General features: G+C 44.0%; 2 protein-coding genes across 2 annotated transcripts; both read left to right on the forward strand.

Annotated features, from left to right (window-relative positions):
- Window positions 1–116: 116 nt before the first annotated feature.
- Window positions 117–2871, forward strand: ccdc32 (coiled-coil domain containing 32). Its single transcript, XM_080548714.1, has 4 exons — window positions 117–211; window positions 615–890; window positions 1112–1268; window positions 1738–2871. The coding sequence occupies exons 2-4, from the start codon at window positions 635–637 to the stop codon at window positions 1991–1993; spliced, it is 669 nt and encodes a 222-aa protein (XP_080404840.1). The 5' UTR covers window positions 117–211; window positions 615–634; the 3' UTR covers window positions 1994–2871.
- Window positions 2872–6050: 3179 nt separating this feature from the next.
- On the forward strand, window positions 6051–7343 carry prlh2r (prolactin releasing hormone 2 receptor; the record flags this gene model as incomplete). The annotated part of the gene is made up of 2 exons (XM_080523454.1): window positions 6051–6909; window positions 7066–7343. The coding sequence occupies 2 exons, from the start codon at window positions 6051–6053 to the stop codon at window positions 7341–7343; spliced, it is 1137 nt and encodes a 378-aa protein (XP_080379580.1).
- Between the last annotated feature and the right edge of the window lie 12653 nt (window positions 7344–19996).

Below are 19996 nucleotides of genomic sequence, written 5' to 3' on the forward strand. Positions count from 1 at the left end.
CTGAGAACATGACAGACAGCTACTAAACACCAATCACATCTCAGAATGAATTGTGCCATCCAATCAAATGGCTGTAAACAAGGAAAAGGGATTTTCCCAGTTAGATTTGGTTGTGCTTCGATTAGAATGGATACAGTTAGCTAGCAAGCTTTGCTATTAAATCTTTCTTTCTGCTTGCTTCGACGATTTACTTTATTTTACTTGTTGGAAGGTAACGTGCATACATGACACATTTTGCCATAGTCAAAATGCTAGCTAATACTGACTATCATTCATTGCGCTCACTCACTAATATACGTCTGTAGCTAACAAGCTAACTATGTAACTAGCTCACAAGCTAAGCGTTTGATATATATATATATATAATATATATATATATATATATATATATATATATATATATAGCTCGTAATTAATGCTTTTTGTATGTTTCGTTCCTAATTCGTCAGACCAACCCATAGTCTGCCACCTAATTGACCTGGCTGTTGTCATATCAGTGCTTGTGCACACGTCTGTCTTTCTGTGTCTCTGAACAGAGAGAAGCCACATGTCTTTCTCTGTGTGTCTCTGAACAGAGAGAAGCCACATGTCTTTCTCTGTGTGTCTCTGAACAGAGAGAAGCCATTGCACGAGGATGATCGACGACTTTGAGAACCACGAGGCTCGCTCCAGTGGAGACCTGTGGTCCGAGATCTGCTCGAGCCTGCCCGAACCTCTGGTGCAGGAGGAGGAAGGTCAAGGGGACGATGATGATGATGATGATCAGTTCAACGATTCATTTCAGCCATCGTCACAAGCTGTAGTTCAGTCAAATCATGGCATCTCTTTAAGTTCTTCACATACCAAATGGGAACCCATGGAGGACTCTGATATCTACATTGCTAGTTTAGGTAATGTTTCATTATTCAATCTATTCCTACATCCCCAATGGTGTCTACTGACCTGTTTTGCATACTGGAACTAAACGTCCTTTCTTTCTTTCTTTCTTTCTTTCGTCCTTCCTTCCTCATTGAGATAAAGGGAAAAGATTTAGAAAGGTTCCTGTGTTGTTGATCCCATTGTTGACATCATACTGCACATATTTAAAGATGGTGTACTTTGTATCTTTCAGAGAACCGTCTAAAGAGACTAAAGGGCCAGTCCAGTGAGGTGACATCGAGAGAGATGCTACGCTCCTTATCTCAGGCCAAGAAGGAATGTTGGGATAGATTCCTCCATGACACTCAGACCTCTGCGCTGTTCCAGGAGGAGGGAGACTTCGACCAGAGGTGAGCAAAGAGCAGTGAAGACTGGTGGAGGACGGGTTGTAATGCATGGAACGGAATGAATAATGGTATCACATGTTTGATACCATTCCTTATTCCATTCCATGCATTACAGTGAGCCTGTCCTGTGATGTCTACCTCCATCATTCTATGGGGTGATTTCTCAGACACAGATGAAGCCTACTGTCCCTGGACTAGAAAGCTTCACTTTCAATGAAGGTTTAGGCCTCGGCTTAAACTGGGTCTGGGAAAATAGTCCTCTGTGTTTTCTGTTTAGTTTAAACAATTTACAGTCATGTAAGCAGATATCAGTACCACAGATGACTAGAGGCACCTTTTTATTTTACCTTTGTTTATCCAGGGTAGTCTTATTGAGATAAAAATCTATTTTTCAAGAGAGACCAAGTTCTTACAGAACAGGACCCAGGCAATGTAGCAGGATGTGTAGTAACTAGCTTCCTGCCCCTCACAGTGCCCTGGAGCACCTGAAGCGCTGGCTGGTACCAGAAAAGGTTGCCATCAGCGCTGAGGAACTAGAGTATCTGCTGCTGCCATCCCACATCCGAGAGATGACCACCACAGACCAATCACAGAGTGAAGAGATGACCACCACAGACCAATCACAGAGTGGAGAGATGACCACCACAGACCAATCACAGAGTGAAGCAGCCGGAGACACGGAGTCTCAGAACCCAGAGGAGGATGACACTCACACACCTGAGAAATGAAATGTTGAATGAGACAATATGGACGTTACTTTATTTTTTTCATATGTTTTTTCCTGTTGGTCCAGCTCCTGTTAAAAAAACGTAATAGCCTTTTCTCAATTCCTAGGAACACGACTGCTGGAGTACTCTCTGTTGAAATATGCAAGGGGAGGGACCTAGATCTTCTCCTCCAATGTAATTTCAGTTGGATTCAAGTGGAGGACGGAGGAGAGGACACAAGGAGTTGTGTTCCTAACAATTGAGAAATAGCCAATGAGTGTACTGTAATACTCTCCCTCAATGAAACATGTCCAGACATTTTAATACCGTGTCATAATGCATTATTTAACAGGAACATGGTTTGGTTTCTCCTGTTTTCATTATCACTAGAGGTTATACAGTAGTATGTTTGTCTGTGTATTGTTGTGACTTGTATTCAATTAGTGGAGAACATTCTCTCTGACATATCATTGCAAACAATGCAACTACATTTTAAATACTTTGATTGTCATGTTGATTTTATAGTGAGACTCAATAATAAAAAAGCATTTTAGTGTTGGGAAAATATCTCCCAGAAACTAGCTGAATTTATTATGTTACTATTACTACACTGTCATACTGTGTGTGTCCTGAAATCAATAGTGTTGTTAGCTAATCAGTAACCATTATACATGTACAGTATATTGTAATGTAGTGTACATAATGTACCACACAAATGTTGTTGTAATATGTGTACAAGTAGGAGGAAGAGGAGGAGGTGTTCATATGATGGAAGGAAGCTTTTGAAACAAAACCTGTAAAGGAACTTTAAACCTTTTGTTGTAAGGACTGAACAGGGATGTCATTTACCATGGCCATGTTATAAAGTTTACAAAGCAGTATGCGAGCACCTAATAAATGCCAACATGTCATACTAAATTGTCCTTCTCAAACTAATGTATGCCTTGTATACAGTAATTGCACAACGATTGGAATAGTCACAGCTAGGTGGCAGCATAATGACAGCAGAAATGTATTTGACATCTGTTGCACCTGTGCGACACCATAATCAACTACAGAAGCCCCCAATGATATATCCTTCCAAATGGGATGTAGGCCTACTATAAACTACTTTTTCTGACTATATTGACCATACAAGCATTGACATTGTTTTAAAACGTCACTTTCTTTGTAGTAAGCTTATACTGTCGTCACCTGGAATCGAAATGTGTGCCTCACATGAAGTTGAATTTGAACAATTGGTCCGATTTAGCTAAATTTTGTTTGCGCCTTCTTTATAAGCGAAATAAACGTTTCTTAAATTAATAAACAATTAACAACTAATCCACAACAACATTACACATATTTGCATTCAGTTTGAGGACTTATGTATCCAACTTGCAATAATCTGAATTCAAAATATGACGAAGATTGTTATTGTTAATTCAAGGACATTTCTAAGCCTAATGGATAAAACATTTGCATAAAATCAAGTTTGTGTGAGTTGCTCATTTGGAATCCTTCACTCTATTTAGAATAGTCAGGGGTCCTCCTCTCTAGTCCAGCTCTTCTAATCCTCCTCTCTAGTCCAGCCCTTCTAATCCTCCTCTCTAGTCCAGCCCTTCTAATCCCCCTCTCTAGTCCAGCTCTTCTAATCCTCCTCTCTAGTCCAGCCCTTCTAATCCCCCTCTCTAGTCCAGCCCTTCTAATCCTCCTCTCTAGTCCAGCCCTTCTAATCCTCCTCTCTAGTCCAGCCCTTCTAATCCTCCTCTCTAGTCCAGCTCTTCTAATCCCCCTCTCTAGTCCAGCCCTTCTAATCCCCCTCTCTAGTCCAGCCCTTCTAATCCTCCTCTCTAGTCCAGCCCTTCTAATCCCCCTCTCTAGTCCAGCCCTTCTAATCCCACTCTCTAGTCCAGCCCTTCTAATAATCAGAGGTCCTCCTCTCTAGTCTAATCCGCCTCCTCACCACTCATCATTTCACGGAGACACCTAGCAGCCTAGAGGGTGTACAACTTCACTGACCGAAAACACCTTTATCAAGGGAAGGCAGGAATTCGTTACTCAGGTTAAACCCTTTTAACGACTGGCCTGACATGAGACGCACTCTTTCATTATCACACACTTAATGTCAAGTCACCTGCTGCTCGGGGTGATGTTTCCCACTTTAAAAGGTTTCTAAAGATGTAACGTTTTTTTTCCCACCGGCGGCCAATCTCACCTTCAGTTGAAACTCTGTACCTGATTTAGGATACAGACGAAAGCAGAGCGACAGAGATTGCTTACGGGCAGAAGACGAGACAAATAACATTGGGCGGACAGTTTAGCCTACACGTTTCTATTAAGGACTCCGCAACGGATCTAAATTGGTCAACTAAAATAGGTAGGCATCCATATGTTGTTTTTAGTTTTGATTTCATATGATGCCTAATGAAATTAAATTAAACAATGGTGTGTTAAAAGGTGCCTTTTTGTCAATATTGATAGAATTGCACATAGGATACATAACTGATCATTGAACAGTATATGTACATTTATTTATGAATAGCATAACTATTTGATCCAAATACTATGAAGTGAGTCCTCAACAGCCTAGCCATAAACCATCAATTCACATTATAAACCTATGATCTATCTAGCCCATAAGAGGTATGTTTTCAGACAGTTATGCTGAATCAATGCATGTTACAGTTCCTATTGTGAAAGAACTACATGGTTAGTTTCAATAACTAGGCATGTACAGCACATGTCATGCTCCTGAAGAGAATCCTAATTTCCACGAATGAGCATCACTCCTCCATTCATTATCACCTCTGTTTCTTTTATCACACATCCTAATATCACACATAACATGATTGAGATTTTGTAAGATTCATACTGCTGTTTCACACAGAAGCCTGATCACCACATATATTATGTTTATTCAACAAGCTCAAAGAGATCCTTATCTTAATGGATTAACATCTATGTACCAGGGGAGGCTGGTTGAGGTAGAAATCGGAGGACAGGCTTATTGTAATGTATGGAATGAAATGAGAAATTGTATCAAACACGTTTCCATTCCATTCCTGTAGAGGCTGGTTGAGGTAGGGTTAGGGCTGGAGTTAGGGTAAGGATTGGAGCTAGGGTTAGAACTAGGATGGAGCACACCTGTTTGATAGCATTTCTCATTCCATGCATTACAATGAGCCCATCCTCCGATTTCTACCTTCACCATCCTCCCCTGCTAAGTACTAATTTAACTGCTCTTCTTTCTCTAATAGATAAATAGTTTCTGGGATCTGTTTAGCTGTGACTCAAATATGGACAGTCTACGGCAAAGCTGAGCATAATTACATTGAATTAAAAATGTTCATAATGCCGTGAGCATGGTCAAGTCAATCAAGTATGGCTTGATAACCCCCTGCGTCCGTTCCATATCCTCTCTCAACCACATTTCTCTGAACATGCACTTGTTGACTTTTCACTCCCCGTGGCATTAACCGAATGCCTGTTCCCTCTCACCACCATAGAAAAGATAGGGGTCTGAATGTAGAATGTAGAGATTCAGAACAAAATTAATTAATCATCATTCCTTCCACATGGGACCTACAGACTGTCATTATCCCGCTAAGATGCAGCTCTTTGTTCAGGTCAGGTCATTGACATCAATACAGCCTGTACTACTGGAGCGGTCCCAGAGCCAGATCCATGCCAATCATTTTACTCAATCAATGAAATAGAGGAGAGGTAGAGCTCAGTAGAGGAGGGCACTCATTGTTAAAGGTCTTTCCATTTTAATTTTAATTTTAATATCCATTTTAATTATGGGAGAGACCCTGAGTCTACTCATTCGGAAGATGAGGATAGTGAGCTTATTAGCCTGTTCAGCCTCCAGTCATACTGCGCCATGGAACTGTAGAATTGTCACCTGCTTAAGATATCACTGTAACACCTTGATTGAACTGAGAGTGACAGGTAAAGCACACCTTAAGATGTAATCATAAACCCTGGATGATCACACAACATTATATTAAACCGTCTGCTTGAGTTGGGACACACAATCCACCCTTTGCTTTTGTTGTTTTAACCTGTTTGTTGCCCTTTGTGTTTGTGAACAGAGATGGACGGCAAGTTTCCTCTGAACGATTCCTGGGAGAACGCATCTCTCCTCTCCTCCTCCTTCTCAGGGCTGAACCTCCTTCTCGACCTCAAGCCCCTCTTCATCCCTCTCTACTCCACAGTGGTGATGGTGTCCTGCTGTGGGAACCTACTCCTCCTCTTCCTCATCGGCCTTAACAAGAAGAGACACAGCACCACCAACTTCCTCATCGGCAACCTGGCGCTGGTAGACTTGGTCATGTCTATCTTCTGTGTCCCCTTGACAGCCTCCTACGCCTTCGACGAACGAGGGTGGATCTTCGGACACTTCATGTGTCATTTTGTGACCCTGATGCAGTCCGCCACGGTCTACGCGGCTGTCCTGTCCCTCACGGCCATCGCGGTGGACCGCTACGTCGTCGTGGCCTATCCCATCCGGAAGCGAGCGGGCTGCCAGTTCTGCTGGGGTCTCGTGGTGTGTATCTGGCTGTGTGCCCTGGCGCTGTCCACTCCTACGGCTCTCCACACCAGCTACCTGGACCTGAGGACCACAGGCCTACAGATGGCCGTGTGCGAGGAGTTCTGGTACGGCCAGGAGAGAGGACGTCTCATCTACTCCTGCTTCATCCTGCTCTTCTCCTACTTTGTCCCCCTGGCGGCCGTGTCCGTGTCTTACTGCGCCATTTCCTGCCACCTGAGACAGAGGAGCATCGCGGGGCTGGTGGCGGGCCCCACTTCCCGCCATCGGGGGACCTGGGGGAGGAAGAGGAGGAAGACCTTCTGTCTGTTGTTAGTGTCTGGGCTCTGTTTCGCCTTCTCCTGGCTCCCCCTACAGGTGGTCAATCTCATCCGCGACCTGGACACCGACTTCACCATCCTAGGTTAGTACGGAAGGTCAACCGCCCACAATTGGCATGTCATGTGCGTGTACTCTACGTGTGCTATACATGTCATTTACATGTGTATGTAGTATGGGTTACATGTTTTCAACATCTTCTTCTTCTTCCTTCTCTTCACTTCTTCTCCTCTCCTAACAGGTAAGAACCACGTCAACGTCATCCAGGTGTCGTGCCACCTGTTGGCCATGAGCTCAGCGTGCTGCAACCCTTTCATCTACGCTTCTCTTCACAACAAGTTCCTGTCCTACCTGTGTCATCACTTCCTGCCCCGTCACAGAGGAGGAGAGGGGGGTCGGGGGTCCGGTAGCCTCACAGCGTTCACCACATCCCACCGCCTCACCCGCATGCACACCTCGTCCACCCTGGCGGACATCCCAGCGGCCATCGGCAACAAAATACATCAGGACCCCTCCTGACGACGGTAGAGCTGTGTTTGTATCATGAACACAAGTGATTCCTATTCAGAGACATATCTCTGTGACAAGGGAGCGCTGGTTAAGTTCTACGTCTGGGGCAACCTGATAACACTCAGAATTACCAGTTTGAATCACGGTTACTGAGTTGGAAGTTGGGAGGAGACTTGTTGTCCCATATTGACGTAACACAGCAACACATTTCCCCATGTCCTCGATGACAATTGTTGCTATGACAATCTGCACAGGTGTTGTAATTCAAATGTAATTTCAGACGTCAGCATGGCTAAAGGAAATGTTGTGTAAATGTATGTGCACTTAAGTGTTGTTGCTGCCCAACATGGATTTGATGCTCAATTCATGTTCAGCTGTTAGCTGTTCAGCTGTTAGCTGGTAAGCATGGGCCAACTGCAACCAAACAATCTGACTTGCAGATTAGCTGAGTGCTTACATCTGGTATCAGACTCACGCTCTGCTAGGGTTAGGGTTAGGGTTTGGGTTTGGGTTAGGGTTGGGGTTAGGGTTGGGATTGGGGTTGGGGTTGGGGTTAGGGTTAGATTTTGAGAAAAGCTGTTTTGGTTTTACTCCTGAATGTTGTTCAGTAGTTTGTAGTGTACGCTATAGTATGTGGTTGAAGCTTGTCTACTCAGTAATTCTGAGAATGTAAAACATTCTTTTTTTATGAATGACACTTATATAGCAGATATATACCAGAACTGTATGCGAAAAAGACCTCCGTCAATACATACAATACACAAATATATGTATATATATTTAAAATGAATAAAGCTTAATGCATTTTGGGGCTGTACATTGTTTTTACATTAATATTTATGACAATCCATTGTTTTGTTGAGTAATGACCTCGTCATGTATACTGTAATTGTTGCATTCTGATGATGGCAGAGTCTGGCTCCTCCACCTTGACCGTAGCTAGGAGGACTACAACAACCATGACCCCTGGGCAGAGTCTGGCTCCTCCACCTTGACCTTAGCTAGGAGGACTACAACAACCATGACCCCTGGGCAGAGTCTGAGTCCTCTCCACCTTGACCTTAGCTAGGAGGACTACAACAACCATGACCCCTGGGCAGAGTCTGAGTCCTCTCCACCTTGACCTTAGCTAGGAGGACTACAACAACCATGACCCCTGGGCAGAGTCTGAGTCCTCTCCACCTTGACCTTAGCTAGGAGGACTACAACAATGTCCATGACCCCTGGGCAGAGTTTGATGGACCTCTCCTTCAACATGAAGTGCTGAGCTGGGAAATCTGCAGTAAGGTCAGAAGGGGAGGCTGGTGGAGGTAGTCATTTTCCATATTCCGTTCCATGCATTACAATGAACCTGTCCTCCGATTTCTTCCTCCACGGGTAATTGTAGTCATACTGACATCTGAACACATCTGCCATCTGAGTGAATAGAGGCGTCCTCGGAGTTCTAATGTAGTGAATAATACCAGCTAAATGACATCCTTCAGCCAGATGTCTCATGAAATTTCACTTCACTTATGACATTTAATGTGTCAGAATGTAAGTTTGACTCACTCTAATTATGTTCTAAGCAAATGCAAATGACTTGAAACGCTTTGGCTGTAGTTTGAATAATGAAGTAGTCTGTTTAAATGCATATTATTTAAATGAGCTAGCAAGTCAAATCACCGGCATTTCTTCTCACTTTATACTCATTTAGGTCCACTTTACCTGTACGACTAGATTTACATAAAAGATTAAACTGTGGATTTAGACATTTTCAAATTAAGTGTATGCCTTGCAGTGTGCTACAGGCAATAGCACACTTAAGAACATTCAATATCAAGTGTCACAATATAAGGTATCAAACATCCAATATCAAGCACTCCCTTACCCACACATGTCTTTTCTCACACTTCTGATGGTGAGGGGTAAGTAGTCATCCCGAGTCATCCGTATCTAGTGACTGATCGTTATGCAATTTCCTCTGTCCTTACAGATACTAGCATATGACGGAATAAGATAAGACATTACTTTATTAATTCCGAAGTGTGATGATATCAGCCAATGTGATTGCACCAGTCAAACCAGCCACAACAACTAGCTGCTTGTTAAGTCGTTCACCCAGGAAGCGTTTGTGGATGATGACTATAGAGCAGTGGAGGCTGGTGGAGGTAGAGATCGGAGGACGGGCTCATTGTAATGCATTACACTGAGCCTATACTCCACCATCCTCCACTGCCATAGAGGTTTAGATGCTATGCATACAATCTGAGAAAAAGGTGCAACCTAATACACAAAAGGGTTGTTCAGCTTGTCCTTGTCCTTGTCCACACGGAGACACTGATTCATATGCTTCTTCTGTTCTGGATTACATCGTCACATGTGTCAACAATGTCACCACCCACAAACGGATATGAACTTTCCCCAACCGGAAGCCTTGGATGAACAGTGAGATCCGCTTACTGCTGAAGGCTCGTCACACTGCTTTTCCCTCCGGCGATGCAGAGGCCTACTGCTCCTCCAGGGCTCACCTGAAGAGGGTCAGCAGGAAGGCCAACCACAACCACAGCAGTTTAAGAGTGTCTTCGACCCGCAACGCATGTGGCAAGGCATCCAGGCCACCACTAACTACAAGGCCAAAAATACAGCCAGCTCTGCCTCCCTACCCGACAAGCTCATCCACTTCTACGCTAGCTTCAACTGGGATAACTAGTTACCAGCCATCAAAGCTGTGCCCCCCCCCCCCCCCCCCCCCAAGATGACCAGCTCCTCACACTCTCCACCATTGATATGTGCTGTGCACTGAGCAAGGTGAATGCATGCAAGGCTGCTGGCCCTGACGGCATCCCTGGCCGTGTACTCAAGGCGTGCGCTGGGCAGCTGACCGAGGTCTTCACTGACATTTTTAACCTGTCACTGGGCAGGCAGTGGTCCCCACGTGCCTCAAGTCAGCAACCATCATGCCGGTGCCTAAGAATTCTGCTTCAACGGGCCTGAATGACTTCCGCCCCGTTGCGCTCACCCCGATCATCATGAAGCGCTTCGAGAGGTTGGTCCTGGCTCACCTCAAAGTCCACCTACCCCCCACGTGTATGGCTCTAACACCATCATCAAGTTTGCAGACTACATCACGGTAGTAGGCTTAATCAGTAACAATGGCGAGTCGACCTATAGAGGGGACGTCCAGCACCTGTCTCCCTGACAAACTGCATTACAGGGTGGTATGGGAGATGCTCTGTCTCCGATCGGAAGGCCCTGCAACAGGTGATGAAAACCACCCAGCAAATCACCGGTGTCCAATTCCCTGCCATCGAGGACCTCCAGGAAAGTCAGTTCTGCGTAGGGCACGAGGCATCGTTAGGGACACCACAGTCGGTTTGCCCTCCTACCCTCCAAGAAGCGGTACAGAATCCTCAGTACCCGCATCAGCAGGCTCAAGAACAGCTTCTTTCATACAGCTGTCACTCTGCTGAACAAGCCCCCCCCCCCCCCCCCCCCCAACAAGACGAACATTATCAGTGTACCATCCCCCCATACCTCTACTGGCTGCACACTCAAGACTTCAATTTAGCTTCTGCATGTACCTATTTATTATGTTGGTTACTAATTATACATCTTATATGTAACATTCCCCAAGACCTATTTCCCTTGTACTGTACATATCATACTGTACATATCATATCATAACTATACATACAGTATATCTCAAAAGTGAGTACACCCTTTAGATTTTTGCAAATATTCTGTCATATCCTTTCAGGGGATAACACTATCTTAATGAAACTTTGATACAAGTAGTCAGTGTGGTGCTTGAATAACAGTATAGATTTATTGTCCATTGAAAATTACTCAGTACACAGCTGTTAATGTCTAAACAGCTGGCAACAAAAGTGAGTACACCCCATAGTGAACATGTCTAAATTGTGCCCAAAGTGTCAATATTTTGTGTGACCACCATTGTTATCTAGCACTGCTTTAACCCTCCTGGGCATGGAATTCACCAGAGATGCACAGGTTGCTTCTGGAATCTTCTTCCACTCCTCCATGACGACATCACAGAGCCCACGGATGTTGGACACCTTGCACTCCTCCACCTGCCTCTTGAGGATGCCCCACATGTGCTCAATTGGGTTTAGGTCTGGAGACATACTTGGCCAGTCCATCACCTTAACCTTCAGCTTCTTCAACAAGGCCGTTGTCATCTTGGAGGTGTGTTTAGGGTCATTATCATGTTGGAAAACTGCCCTACGGCCCAGTTTCCGAAGAGAGGGGATCATGCTCTGCTGCAGGATGTCACAGTATATATTGGAATTCATGTGTCCCTCAATGAAATGCAGCTCCCCAGTGCCGGCAGCACTCATGCAGCCCCAGACCATGATGCTGCCACCATTGCTTGACTGTAGGCAAAACACATTTGTCTTGGTACTCCTCACCAGGGTGCCGCCACACACGCCGGACACCATCTGACCCAAACTGTTTTATTTTGGTCTCATCAGACCACAGGACATGGTTCCAGTAACTCATGTTCTTGGATTCATTGTCTTCAGCAAACTGTTTGCGGGATTTCTAATGCATCGGTTTCAGAAGAGGCTTCTGTCTGGGGCGACGACCATACAAACCGATTTGATGCAGTGTGCGGCGTATGGTCTGGGCACTGACAGGCTGACATCCCACTTCTGCAACCTCTGCAGCAATGCTGGAAGCACTCGCACATCTATTTTTGGAAACCAACCTCTGGATATGACGCTGAGCACGTGGACTCAACTTCTTTGGTCGACCCTGGCGAGGCCTGTTCCGAGTGGAACCTGTCCTGGAAAACCGCTGTATGATCTTAGCCACTGTGCTGCAACTCATTTTCAGGGTGTTGGCAATCTTCTTATAGCCAAGGCCATCTTTGTGAAGCGCAATAAATCCTTTTTTTCAGCCGCTCAGAGAGTTCCTTGCCATGAGGTGCCATGTTGTCCAGCATTCAGAGAGAATTGTGCCCAAAACACCAAATTTAACAGCCCTGCTTATCATTTACACCTGAATCCTTGTAACACTAATGAGCACATGACACCAGGGCGGGAAAACAACATCTTTGGGCACAATTAGGACATGTTCACTATGGGGTGTACTCACTTTTGTTGCCAGCTGTTTAGACATTAGATTGAGTAAAAACAAAGGACAATAAATCTATACTGTTATTCAAGCAGCACACTGACTACGTTAAGTTGTATCAAAGTTTCAGTAGGATAATGTTATCCCCTGAAAGGATATAACAGAATATTTGCAAAAATCTAAAGGGTGTACTCACTTTTGAGATATACTGTATATATCATAACTAAATATATTGATATTCATCTCATTTAAAATGTATTTATACTCACCGTAATACCTTATACTGTAATACCATGCACTGTCTACATATCATCATATCATACATATCATGTCTTTTGCCCCATGCCACTATCTGGTAAGATGCCGAACTACATTTTGTTGCCTCAATACTTGTACTCTGTGCAATGACAATAAAGTTTAATTTAATCTAATCATATAACACCTGCCAGATAGATCTAATCCTGAATCATTCTGATGGAGATGAACAGTTTTTAAATACTAGGCCCTGGTTGTTAGAGGTAGGGACATGGATCTGGTATCTCTAAGCACCAGAAGATGGGACCACACTCCACAGAACGATGAATCACCTCCTGCTGCAAAGACACCGTTCACCTCACATACTAATGAACGAAGGCGGTGACTAATGTCAGGTACTCAGTGAGTGAGTGGTCGACACAGCCCTTTGATGAAACCTGATTACAAAGTGTTGATTAATGAAAGTGCTTCAACTCACTTCTCTGTGTATTTGATGTATTTGATGAGCCCGTCCTCTGATTTCTATCTACACTATCTCCACTAGCCTTCCTTGCTGTACCCACAATATGGTAAGGCTGGAATCTGGCAAGAGAGACTAGCTTTGTCCTAACCCCTGTCAAATAATATTTCAGTTATGACAAAGCTAGTCTCTCTTGCCAGATTATGCTCAATATGTTTGACAACTGACATCTGCAGCTGCTTGCTTTTGCTGAATGGTAGACTGGCAATCAATTCTACTCATGAAGGACAAGGAAATAGCTTACCTGTAATTTACCCCAGGGTCTGGGAATAGTTCAAATTGGCAGCAATCAGATACAGCTATGATTAGATGGGGGCCTGTGCATGTGTGCGTGTGTGTGGGTGTGTGTGTGTGTGTGTGTGGGTGTGTGTGTGTGTGTGTGTGTGTGTGTGTGTGTGTGTATGGGTGCATGAACTAAATACTGAGTGAAAAGAACTACAACTACAAATTGAGCTGATCAAGAGAGAATGAACTTGCTAAATTGCTAAAAGCCTGCAGATGTACTCCCCACCCCTCCCCTCCCCACCCCTCCCCAAGGCTGAGGTACCGGGGATGAATAACAAGGCTGAGGGACAAGAAGGATGGATGAGGACGCAGAGCCGCACACACACACACTCTGGGCAGCGAAGGGAAAGGGCCTCTATTATCTCCTCGGCCTCCCACTCTCTTCTTCCTGTGATACTGGTCATTACCCAGCTTTGTTATTATGCAATTGCCAGTGGCCAACTAATTACGTTACGCAATTTACAGTTGAAGGGCAGAGAAGATGAAGGTTCAGGTGTTAACATAAAGGTTAATTTATGCTAATACCTATGGTCAAGTGTTTAGCTACACAATTGTCATTTGAGGGGCAGGGGAGAGAGTGGGAGGCACGGATGGATGTTCATAGTCATACAAATTGGCCCCACAGGTTTAAACCATCCATGTTGAAACTGTCGAATGTTAGAACACGTTAGATATGGTATTTCTTATGTCTGTCTGTTTTGTTGGATGTTTGAAGTGTGAAACACGGGAGTCATCACGGCCATTCAGTTTCCCATTAGTCAGACCCAGGAGAGGTTGGTGGAGGTAGAAATCGGAGGACGGGCACATGGTAATGCATGCAAGGGAATAATGAATGGTATTATACAGTTTTCCTCATTCCATTCTGTGAATTACCAGGAGCCTGTCTTCCCAATTTTACCCCTACCAACCTCGACCCTGATCCGTATCAATTTCTTTGGCTGAGTGGAATGATTTTGTGAGCAGGAGCAGCCTTCCTTATTAGACAGGTGAAGCAGCAGTTAATCTGACCAACAACAACAGGAAAATCTCCCCATCTGTTTTTTTAATCACCAGACCTGTTGCCTAGTGCGAGCAAAGACCTCGACCAATCATCTTCTCTGTCTCTCCAGAAAGTCAATGCATTTGTAGTGTTCGTCGTCTTCTATCTATTCACAACACAAGGCTGAGTCAAATTGGATGGGGAGAGTGTCATGGAGGTCTGGTCTCTGAGACGATAAGCCTGAGCAGTTTACAAGACAAGACATAACATGGCATAGCAGCCAAGTAAACACTTTATTTTGTTCAGTGTCTGGCAGGTTGGCATCGACAGGCTCATACCAACAACCACCATGCCATTGTTCTATTTCAGACGTAAATAACAAACCAATCAACATGTATACCCTTGTCTAGAGCCATCCCGTTCACTGAATCGACCTGTCTGTATTAGTCAACATGTCTTCTCATGCCCACCTCTCTCTCTCTCAGAGCTGCATTTCAGACACACACCACCTAATGCCTATTAGGCCAGAGACTGCATAACTGCATAACTGCATCTGTGTGTTCACGTTAGACAGAAGAAGAAAGAAGGGTGTCATACAGTGGCTACACCTGTGACTTATCCTCCATACTGTAGTAGCAATGGTCTGGAATAATGAGGATGCAGGAATATTGGGTCGGGAGTATGAATGAATGAATGAATCGTTTAATGACCACACAAACTAGGTCGGTGGAATTTGTTTTCGGTACAGGTGGAAAAGCTCAATACAGCAGAGTACAGAGCACTGTGACAGAAAATCTATCTAATCTACTTGTGTCAGTCACCCTAAAGAGCTGAGAGGGAAGTGGTTTGAATTGTCTGGCGGCCACGGTGACGTAATACCCTGGGAAGATTGTGGTAATTGACAGATAGTGGAGAGTATAAGTCGATTGGAGCTGAATAGACAAGACAAGTCAAGCGAACCAAGGTGGCAACAGTCGACTTAGCCAGAAGAAAGAAGGAGGGTATTGTCAGTATAGATGAACAGGGTCACGGGTTAATTATCACAACGGGGACAACACACCATCGGAAAGTCCCATTGTTGACAGGTCTTTTTGATTTTGGTAGCAGCCTCTGAGTTTGTATTCCTCTCTACACACACACCCTGCCCCTATACTATACGAGCGTTGACACTTACAGCCCTGTCCTGATTGCAGTCCTGATTGCTCATGTTGAGCTAACTCTGAAGTAGCTCCTTGAAGAGATGGCTTTTTTCCCCTCCTTTTTAAAAAAATCTGTTCTTAGGGCATTTCTGCTTTATTGGGATAGACAGTAGAGATTGACAGGAGGGATGGGTGAGAGAGAGGAGGGATGACATGCAGGATAGAGACAGTAGAGATTGACAGGAGGGATGGGTGAGAGAGAGGAGGGTTGACATGCAGGATAGAGACAGTAGAGATTGACAGGAGGGATGGGTGAGAGAGAGGAGGGATGACATGCTGCAGGATAGAGACAGTAGAGATTGACAGGAGGGATGGGTGAGAGAGAGGAGGGTTGACATGCAGGATAGAGACAGTAGAGATTGACAGGAGGGATGGGTGAGAGAGAGGAGGGATGACATGCAGGATAGGTTGATGACATGCAGGAATCAAACCAGGGACCCTGCAATTACATGGCTGACGCCTTAGTGTGCTACACCACCAAGCGTCCCAGGTTTCTAACAAACCGAATAACTTTCCCTTTATTATTGTTCAAATAGCTGTCATTAGACACTCCCTTTATCAGACATATTATTTCCTAGATTGGAAAAATCTAGTGATTATGATAGATGACACAAAACACATGTCTACTTGCATGAGCCAGATGACATTTTGAGCATTTTGTTCTCAATCCTGCTAAATCTGTGGACTAATGTCTCCAATATGACCACTCCATGCTTTCGAATTCAAGGAATCTCAAACTTATACTCCTTTACCTTTGACTACCTAGTAGTCTGTATAATCCACCTGGAAGAGAAGCTGCAGTCCCAAGTAAAAACAGAACTGATTTAATAAAGCATAAGTGTCTCTAGGGCTCCGTTCAGTGGAAGATTGCTCAGAACAAGGTGTATGGCTTCCCGCAGAGAGTAATTCTAGGAATAATCTATCTTTCTAAATTTGGTCAGCAGGGAATGTACTGTTACCTTTTGGGATTGACATGGAGGAATGGAAGGCACGCACGCACGCACGCACGCACGCACGCACGCACACACAAACACAAACCCTTTCCCACCAGCATTTGTTTATGCACACAAATGAAGTATAAGAAAAATTCTATTATGTTTTCAATTACAACAGAACAACATATGCTTCCGCAGAGGAACCCTCTTTTAAAACTTTTAAAGTAACTCAAGGACATCTGAAAGTAGGGTGAGTGAGTGTCCTTGTAAGTGTATTTCTCAAGTGTCTGCAGGTTCCAACAGTAATTTACTCATCACAACACCTGCGTTGTCCATGAATAAACACAGAGAGAACAACAAGAGTTCTATTTCCACTGAAGGACAACTCACCAGCAACGCTGCCTCTCAATGTGAACCAAACTCATTATCTGGACAGAGGCAAAGGAGGATCCTCAAGGTCTTGAGTTTGTCTCAGGTAGGGCTACTTCATAACAAGTGCGTGATTCCAAACCACCTCCACTACACAAACTAGCATCGAACCGATTGAATATCTTCTGGATCAACGTGAGTTGTATAATCATTTCATTGGCAACTGGGAGTATGGCTAAATGTGGTGAGGGGTAATAATGGTGTCATACACACACACACACACACAATAGATTGCCTGGCTGGAGCTTAAAGAACTTTACCGGTTGTAGGCTCTCATCAAACACATGCACATTTTTAGACACACCGATGTAACCATGGCATTATGGCATGGTTGTGTAGGGAACGACACTCATCAATATTCATGATGGCCAACTGATTAATGAGATGCATGAGACTCTTTTCAAGAGGCGTCTTTAACTCCATCCACACCACTTAAAGTCAGCTACAGCAGGGGAGGCAGAAATCGGAGGATGGGCTCATTGTAAATGCATGGAACATTATGAGGAATTGTATCAAAAACATGTTTGATACCATTCCTCATTCCGTTCCATGCATTACAATAACCCCTTTCGCCCTATTTCGACCTCCACCAGCCTCCCCTGACCAACAGACAGAATTATCTCAGACAGGGCTTTAGCAGAGGATTATGATGTGCGTCAGGAATGTCAATGGTGGGTTCAACTTTGATAGGTGTTTAACCTAATTGGTCAGACTTGATCACAACCATTCTGGTTAATGTTCCATCAGTCATGACTCATAATGTGTGTTCAATATTCAATCATTGTGAAGTAAAACATTAAAGCTTTTGTAAACCCTGGCCTAACATGAGTCTGTCTCACTGAGGGTCTTGCAGTATAACATGAAGAAACTGTGTGAGGATCAACAAGTTATTTATATTCAAGAGTACTGTTTCACCTCCACTTAAATAAATACAACTTATTAGAATTACAACCAAATACTGACTTCCGTTCACCTATGATGACAGACTTGTAATGAAACATAGAAAGTAAACCTAGCCTGCCCCCATGTGGTAGGCTAGCCTTACTGCAGCCTGTTTCCCCTAGCGGGTAGGGTGTCCAAAACAGACCATAATAAATGCATGTTTTCAAACTCATATATTATTTATTCCATTTAAATAAGTTTTCTTATATTACACAGGTCCATGTTAAATAATACAAATTCTCTGTGCTATGAATATTATATCCAAGAAGTCTCAGAATCTTCATGCTAAGAGTCGTAAACATAAATAAATTCACATCAGAAGAACAAAAAAAAGAAAACTTGGAATACAGAGTTTTATACACCTGGGAATGAGCTGAATGTGACCTTTGACTCCCTCTTCTCTCCCCTTTTTGGTACATACATTTCTTAGCATTAATACAAGATCAAATCAATAGAATTACCAGAAAAAAAGGCATTTTGAAAGAAGACATGAACAATAACAGAAAGCCTACTTCCCATGGAAAATGATGAGACACATGAAGTCCATCGAGTCAGGCAGGCACAGCAGGCCATGTAAGACAAATCTTTCACATCTTGATTTTACATTTAAAGGAATCTAGCACGTCAGAGGGTCCCTATCAGGGGAGGCTGGTGGAGGTAGAGGGTAATAAGGGGCTGTACTGTTGCTCATCTGTCTGATAACATTTGGTTTACTCAGTTCGGCGGGTGAAGGGTTTGCAGGGTTTGGAGCTTGCATTTTATCAATTCTGAATTCCAAATGGGACCCCTATTCCCCAGGCTCACCTGTACATCTGAAAGGACTGGATGGATAGGTGTATCCAATATGGCAAACATAATACCAAGCCTACTATAGCAAAAGGCAAAATGAGCCTTGAATGAAGCACACTGCTTACATCGATCAAATCCTTTCCGATGTACCTGTCTAGGGAAAGGGGTCCGGGCTGATTTGGAACTCAGCCTAAATCTCAACCTGGGGGGACATAAGGCAAGATCACTGGCTAATGGCAGGGCGGACGTTGCGTTTCATTGGTCAGTTCAAGGCAGGGTAGAGGCAAACCACTTGCATGAAGGGGGCCAGGGAAACCCCGGGGAGACCGCAGGGGCATCTGGTCCTCCAGTGGTTTATATGCTGCATCCCATTTCTCCACCTTTCTCCTGAAGGATGCAAGGAGTGGACTTTCCCAAATGAATCTGAAAGCATAGGATTGGTCTAAGCATAGTCACTAAGCATAGAAAGTGTACAAGCGCATACTTCAGGAGAAGGGTGGAGGCATGGGACCTGCATCACCTCATCTAAGACAGTGCAGCTATAGGGAGTCAATGACGGCATCACCTCATCTAAGACAGTGCAGCTATAGGGAGTCAATGACGGAGAAAGGCCTGGAAACTTTCAACTAGGAATGAAAATCCTCGTATAATCTTCTCTCCTCGCTCTTAGAAAAATTGATATCCACTCTTAAAACTTTACTTTAAAAAATAAATTACATATTCTCCATATAGAAATAAATATTTCTTAATCTCTACGCACGTAAGCTAATAGGTCAAACTCAGGAATTAAATCGGTACAGATACAAATGTTATGCTAATTTATGAGTCATCCCGTCAACACAAAAAAACAGGTGCCTCTAACTGACACAATCTGCAAATGCAATTCATACGAAATAGTCATCCACATAGATACAGTATATGCAACGTCTGGGATGAAGCTTCACAGATAAAAAAAAAAAATGTTGGCAAACTGGTTTGGTTCAAATAAAGGGCTTGTGCTCCGGATGACAAAAAAATCCACTTCTTGTTTTTGTAAATGTAGAATTGTTCACATAGAAAAAGGTTGTGTCGCTGGCACTGGTGTGCCAACTAGGCCGGACTCAGAGGGACTCAGACAGACACGCTGCCCTATCTTCTGCTTCCGTCTCAAAGCCGAGCGGGGCCGCCTTCTAACCGTCCCCTTGTTGAGGAGGTCATACAGCAGTGAGGCTGGTGGAGGTAGAAATGGGGAGGACGGGCTCACTGGAACA

This window comes from Nansenia antarctica (genome assembly GCF_963989245.1).
Source record: "Nansenia antarctica genome assembly, chromosome: 1".
NCBI lineage: Eukaryota > Metazoa > Chordata > Actinopteri > Argentiniformes > Microstomatidae > Nansenia > Nansenia antarctica.

Bases quoted from the DNA above. Each gene is read 5' to 3' on its own strand.
- ccdc32 (XM_080548714.1), top strand. From the start codon at position 635: ATGATCGACGACTTTGAGAACCACGAGGCTCGCTCCAGTGGAGACCTG. The intron at 891-1,111 runs GTAATGTTTCAT...TGTATCTTTCAG, and splicing joins TATCTACATTGCTAGTTTAG to AGAACCGTCTAAAGAGACTA. The intron at 1,269-1,737 runs GTGAGCAAAGAG...TGCCCCTCACAG, and splicing joins GAGGGAGACTTCGACCAGAG to TGCCCTGGAGCACCTGAAGC.